The sequence below is a fragment of the Hakea prostrata genome, chromosome 2 (assembly GCF_041222555.1).
Source record: "Hakea prostrata isolate BN-2017 chromosome 2, UWA_Hpros_2, whole genome shotgun sequence".
Classification (NCBI taxonomy): Eukaryota; Viridiplantae; Streptophyta; class Magnoliopsida; order Proteales; family Proteaceae; genus Hakea; species Hakea prostrata.
This window is the reverse complement of record NC_142601.1, coordinates 53,336,380-53,343,450: the sequence shown is the minus strand read 5'-3', so window position 1 is coordinate 53,343,450 and position 7,071 is coordinate 53,336,380. Positions and strand designations below refer to the sequence as shown.

Here is a 7,071-nt window from a genome sequence, read left to right as displayed (position 1 = left end):
TCTCGAAAACTATTACATACAATGTTCAGTTACAAGAGAATTTATATGGGCGCTTAGAAACCCTAAGCCATAGCTATTCACGAACCCAAACACAAAACTATAAAAAACTCTAAGGCCCACAAAAATATGGATCTATAGAAGAGTTTATGGACCCATAGGGCAATACAATGAGAAGCATGAACCATACTCAACACATTCACTTGATAACGAAGAGTTAATATATAGGGTGGGGGAGTATTACTAATATAGGTGCCGCTGGATGGGTGCAAACCCAGGACCTCCCCATGGGAAATTGGGTTTTTAATCGCTCTACTAATCCACCATTGGCTATGTGTAATATATTTCTTAATACACATATATCACTCATGAGTTGTACTTAATATATAAACAACTGAACTGAACTTTAAAGATTGAGATTGTAACTATCAAAGTAGTACATCAAAGGGAAAATGTTATTTTGTTTTTATTCAAAATGTGGAACAATCAATTCTTTAACAGCAGAAACATTGGCAATTAAGGAGACACTACAATGGGCTATAGACTTGAATGTGTCGGAAGTGATCATTGGGTGTGACAGCTATAGCATTTTATGTTGGTCACTGTTGTTTGATTTTGATGATATAGGGTGCTCATACCCCAGAGGTTTTTAATTTAAATAAATTACTATTTCACAAAAGAAATTTTTATTAAAGAAATTCAAAGAGTTGATAACTAACCAAAAGGTCTACACTTTCAAGAAACCATGAATCTGAGTCAAGAAACCACCTGTGTTGTGATACCAAAACTTTTAGCAAATGTTTCCTCTTGAATATCAGTCTATATTCAACTTCTAGCACCCCATACTCCTTATGATCCATACAAGATACTAAAAAATTTATAATCACGAACTTTAAGATGAAAAGATCGATACTCCTCCGATCATCGATGATGTCGACGATCCTACCGCCACTGCCCCTACTTCCAAAGTTCCTCCAACATCTGTTTACACCCTTTTGAAAACTCTCTGAATTCAAATCCTCAAATCCTTAGTTCAAGGAGATCAATCTCACTCTAGGTGCATGAGGACAAACTTTTTCTTGATCACATTTAATCCAAATACTAAAAGAGTGGGAAAAAAAAGAAAGAAAAGAAACTATTTTTAAGGAGATTAACCTTATCAAAAATTTCCAATCAACATGCATATGGACCTCACACATGAGTTCCAATATTACCATGTAACATAAATTGAAAAGAACGGATTGGTTCATTTGACAACGATGATGATGGATTGATGAATATATCCATAAACACTGAAAAAAAAAACATAAATTATTAACCTAAAAACATGAAATGAAAACCACCTTTACTTCAAAATACAACCCAGACATCGATTCTGGTTCCTCCAACAAGCGATCAGATCGAACCCATTAAATGCCTTCCAGTTTCTATAAAACACAGGCCATCTTCCCAATTATAATATCAAGAGTAAAATAGGGTTGTTGGATCATCTGGATTCACTATTACTCCTAGCAAACTCTGGTATGGTATGGTATGGTAGGGTATGCTATACACAACATAAACTATCTACTTCTCTCTTTTTTTCTTTTTTTCCCCGTTTTTGGGTGTAATAAGAAAATAACCTCATGCTTGGATCATCATCTTAGCAAGCAGCGGAAGATCTGGTTGGGTGGTTAAAGAAGCAGGTTGCAGGGCCCTTGTCAACTGATTGAGCCCTGCGGCCCATGCTCGTCACCCGCTCGCATCTCGGGCACATGGAAAGCGTTGACACCGGCTGAAGCTGCTGCTGCTGCTGCTGCTGGTGGGATCCATGCAGAGACATCATTTTCATACCACGCAGCTCTTCCACCTCCCTCTGTAGCCTCCTGTTCTCCTCCGTCAACGTTCCCAGCCACCTCTTCAGGTACTCGCATTCCATCTCCGTTTGCTTCAGCTTTGTCCTACGTACACATAAGTCCACGAGTGAACCCAAGATTTAATATCAGGGGGCATCAACTCAAGTACTGATATTTCACTTCACCCAGAATACAATAAATTTTCTATTAGGTTTATGTAAAGAAAATTCACATATGAAAAGATGGTCAAATGAGAAATTTTCAAAAACTTCAAGAAAAGAAAGAAAAACTTTCAAAATATTTTTCTTTTAGAGTGGGGCAGAGCCCTTTGGCCCCTATGTAGCTCAGCCCAAACGCACAACACAAGAATCATGTAAGACCTGTAAATAGATAGCTGAAATCTGCCTCCATATACACATTTGTATTCGCTTAAAGGGTGTCCATATCCAGAATTTTTCTAACCGAAAAATATCTGTATTTGTCCGTTAAGCAATTGGATTTGGATTCGGATGATTCCTTATTGGATAGGTAGGATATTATTTGGATAGACTAAAATATTCAACATTTTTTTCTCAAAAAAATGGATAATAGTCAGATTTGGAAACTAGTAATCCATAACTGCATAATCGAAGAATCAGAAATTATCAGTTTAGAGTAAATTATTATACACTTTTTCTCTAAAAAAGGGTTGATAATCATATTCAGAAACCAGTAATCGATAACTGTAAATTGGAAATTGGAAATCTAGCAGAAAACAAACAATCATCAATCAATATTGGATAGTTTATCAAATCGGATTATTATCGGATATTCGATAAAGTTCTGGATTCGAATTCGGATGCCTTCTCTAAATTTCTGCCAGATTTTGCTAATCAGATTCAAATACTGGGGTAACTGAGCCTTATCCACGGGTCTAGAATCATATCGTCCCGCCTTGGAACTAGGGGTGTAAACGGATCGGATTCGGATCGGATAGTGGTAATACCATATCCGCATCCTATTATATTCGGACGGATTTGGATAATATCCTATCGGATTTCGGACGAATTCAGCCGGATTCGGATGATAATCGGATAGTTATTTTCTTGAATAAATTATTCTAAATGGCAATGAATATATATTGAATACAAGTTTTCGTCTACCTAGTAACATCTTTACCACTTTATTTATGAGGGTTAGGTTTCAAATTTAAGAATTTAACAACTTTAGTAGTTATTTTAGCAAAAACTCTAGAAAAATACTCATATATTTCAAGTAAAAAAATATAAAATAAGAAAAACAAATCCAAATAAGTAACTTAATCGGATAATTTTATCGGACGGATATCTGAGGGGGTATCCATATCCGCATCCTATTGTTCGGCGGTTCGGATACCTCTACGGATGCGGATGCGGCCGGATTTCGGTTATCCATTTACACCCCTACTTGGAACACCTGCTAAACCGGCTTGACCGGGTTTTGGACTTGAACCGATCAGTGCGGACCAGATTTTGACCACACCTGGTTCCGTAATCGGGATCGTACGTTTTAAATACGGTAATAGAATCTGATTCGTGATTCCCATCATGGGGCTTTACCTACATTCTTGTCTTTCTTGATACGGACAAAAATAATTTATTTTTATTTTTAAGTACACTCAAGGGGAAAGTCCTCATTAAAAGGTAACGGTTTCCATTTCCTAGAGTTTTCATTTTCCTTCCATTTCCACGGTGGGAAAAGGATCGGAAAGTTTTCTTTTGAAGGAGAGAAATGAAGAAGAAAAAAAAGCCCTGGAGATGGGAAACAGAAAATTTCGAGTACCTGGCTCTGCGATTTTGAAACCAGACTTCCACTTGTCGCGGTTTAAGATTCAACTGTAAAGCCAGAGTTTCTCTTTGCCTCTGCTCAGAGACAAAACAAAAACAAACAAAAGTTAGAACTCAGAAACTAAGACTCAATAATTGTTTCAAAGGATAAGAAGAGGATGTCACTGACAGGATTAAGGGTGGGATTATCTGTGAAGCTCTCTTCCAGGAGACGATATTGGTCCTTTGTGAGACGAAGCTTCTTATTTGGAGGGCCACCGCCACTCTTCTCTTCGTCATCGCCGTTTCCAAGCATCAACCATTCTTCTTCTGTGGTTGAAGGTACTTGATTTATGTCTAAGGCCCTCATCGCCGAAGCACCTTCTGTCACAGTTTTTATCAAGATTTAAAAGAAGCATAAAATCACCGCCTGAACCAATCTCCGCTAAACCCAGACAGTAAAACTGAAAAAGCTCTGCAAAAGTTGATACGATTATACGAAACGGTAACGGAAACGAAGAAAGAAACAGCAGCGGCTGAAAATAAAAGGCAAATAGAAAAGACAAAAAGAAAAGCACTTCTGAATAAACAGAAGAGAAAAAGAAGAATAAAGATAGACGAAAATGAGAGGAGCCCAAGTACAAATCCAGAGATCCCAGATACAAAAAAAAAAAAACCTCGAAAAGCAGAATCCTTAACCCCAGTGAAACAAGAAATAGAACAATAAGAACAATCGCACAACAGAAAACTATGAATCAAATATAAATTCTTTCCCAAGAAGGAATAGTAAAATCCCCTCTTTGGGATTGAAAACTCGAAACCACCCAGCAACCAAAATACACGAAGGGTGTTCTGCTTACCAGAGGACGGAGGAGGAGGAGGAGGAGATGATGAGCTGCTGATCCCAGGAACTGATATGGTTAACTCTAAACCAGAAGCAGGGATTGTAGGAAGGAAAGCCATGGGATTTCTGAGAACAAACGAAGAATAACCAGAAAAGAAAAGAAGCGAACAGAAGAGACAAGTGAAGTGAAACGGGCGAAAGAAAGATGGTAAAGGTCAGGAAGATATAAAGGCTTGTCAGGAAAATCAGGAGAATAGGGGTGAGAGTGAAACTGATTGGGTTTTTCCGAAAAGGCTTTTGACTTGAATGGTCCTGTCTCCATAGAATACTATCTCACCGCCAGATCTTTGACACGTGTCCCCTATATGAGACACATGAAGCCAGAATAGCCGGCAGGTTCCCGTTTTGCCGATTCCTTCCTTTTATTTTTATTTATTTTTATTTTTTAAAATTTTCTTTCTTCTGGAACGAAAGGGAGAGAGAAAGAATATATAGTATAAGATTAGTTTGGTATGATTTATGTTTCAATTTCAACACCAGAATAGAAAAATCTATCCAAAATTCAACCCCATCAATTATAGATAGATGACGTTTTACCATCTACCAAAAAATATTATATATGTTCCAATTCCTCTAATTACTTATGATCACTCACTTTAAACCGTCAAAATTGATTTTGTTTCCCTAATTATTTATAAAGAGATTTATCATATTTAGAAGAAAAATTTAACAGAAACAAATTTATTAAAAACTACTGTCACTAAAACACTTGGATGGACAAGAATTAGGGAGAAGAAATAAGAAGAATTGATAAAGCCTTTTCTTGATAGGGCGTATGCAAAGTAATTATCCACCCTCCCTTAAATTCGAAAGTCATTCAATGAGGCAAATTACATAAAGTAGAACATCTTCTAGAATATGATGCATATGCAACGCGAGATAACTAGCACACACAGATAATAAGTAGGAGTATAAACGGATCGGATTCGGATTGGATGGTGGTAATACCATATCCCCATCCTTAAGTAGATTTTTCTAAATAAGCATAAATATATATTAAATACAAGTTTTCGACTACCTGTTTATATCTTTACCATTTTATTTGTGAATGTTAATTAAGTTTAAAATTTAAGAATTTAATAACTTTAGTAGCTATTTTAATAGAAAAATAGTCACATATAACAGAGAATTTTTTGTATAAAATAAAAAAAAAATAAATCTAAATAAGTAACTTAATCGGATAATCGGTAAGATAGAGGTATAGCATATCTGCATTCTATTAGTAATGGGACTAATTCGGGGATCCACATCCTCATTTTGTCCAATTCCTTTCTATGGGTCAATTTCGATAGATTACATTATCTGCCCTCATTGGATTGTTTACATCTCCCATGTTTCTCCCTGGCATTTAAGTAATCCAACGGTTACCCAACAAACTAGAGTTTAAATAAAATTCAAATTTATGGGTGGGTTTAAATAAAATTCAAATTTAGTTTAAATTGGGTAACCGTTGAATCACTTAAATGCCACATTGCACAATCCTATGAGGGAATTGTAGGGAATTGCATGGAAAGGAATTACAGAGGATGTGAATCCCTAATTCGGATACTCCTAAATAAATGTGAATGCAAATTTGGAAGTAGATTTTGGTTATGCATTTACACCTTTACTAATAAGTCTAAACCCTCAATATTTTCTGATAAATCTCCACATCTATATGGATTGATTTACTGTGGAATAGTTGAGAAGCTTTTTTTTTATCTTTTTTTTTCTTTCTTATCTTCACGAGCGGCAGTCAGAACCGTTGCACCATACCAGTCACTGCTACCATTCTGTGGTTTTGTGGCGTACGTCGTAAGTTGCCTGCACCATTGGCGATGGTGTTGAGTTCAGTAGCAATATTAAAATGCCAGAGGCAAAGAATGAATATAGCAACGCTTGGGTCCCAAGAGCCATGAGATCTGATCTGGAATGGATATATCGTTCATCACACAATAGGGTGAGATTGTAATCAAAACGTACGTACAGAAGAGGGCCACTTCTACTTCTTCATCGAAGTCGACAATGTCATCTAAAAATTCAGGGGCTATATGACACGGTTCACGAGTAGGTGTTGCGGGAGTGGTATTATGGGGTTTAAAAACAGGGAGGGATAAGGGCGAGAGGGTTGCAGAATAAGTGGGTGATCAGCAATGAACATGGTGGGCAATAGGGATCAGAGAGATTAAAGAAAAAAAAAGAGAAAGCGAGAATGGTGAAGGAAAAAAAGAGCAAAATCCGGGATCCGAACTCTTTTAATGCACCTTCAAAGAATTGTTTTTGCTGTAGAATACACAATCAAAGATTGTTGCATGGAAAATGAGCATCCGATGGTCAATGGTCAACTTTGGAAGTACAAAACTCATCTTGGATAAACCCTTGAATTGGTCTGAAAAAAATTACTTCGCCTCGTTCGTTGTGATTACAAAACACAAAATAAAAATTCATCTTCTCAACCTCAAGGGATTGGTTCAGTCGGTTTGAGAAGGGATTGGATTAGTCAGCAAAAGATCAATGTCTCTTAGGCTCGTATAAAATCAAGAGTTAGAATCTTCTCGGGGCTAAGGTTGAA

The 7,071-nt window shown here is 36.7% G+C and overlaps 1 protein-coding gene across 1 annotated transcript; it reads right to left on the bottom strand.

The window, feature by feature from the left end:
• Positions 1 to 1,343: 1,343 nt before the first annotated feature.
• LOC149024873 (homeobox-leucine zipper protein HOX3-like) lies at positions 1,344 to 4,011 on the bottom strand. Its single transcript, XM_089143012.1, has 3 exons — positions 3,807 to 4,011; positions 3,633 to 3,712; positions 1,344 to 1,937 (listed from the first exon to the last, which is right to left on the bottom strand). The coding sequence occupies exons 1-3, from the start codon at positions 3,984 to 3,986 to the stop codon at positions 1,640 to 1,642; spliced, it is 558 nt and encodes a 185-aa protein (XP_088999138.1). The 5' UTR covers positions 3,987 to 4,011; the 3' UTR covers positions 1,344 to 1,639.
• Positions 4,012 to 7,071: the final 3,060 nt, after the last annotated feature.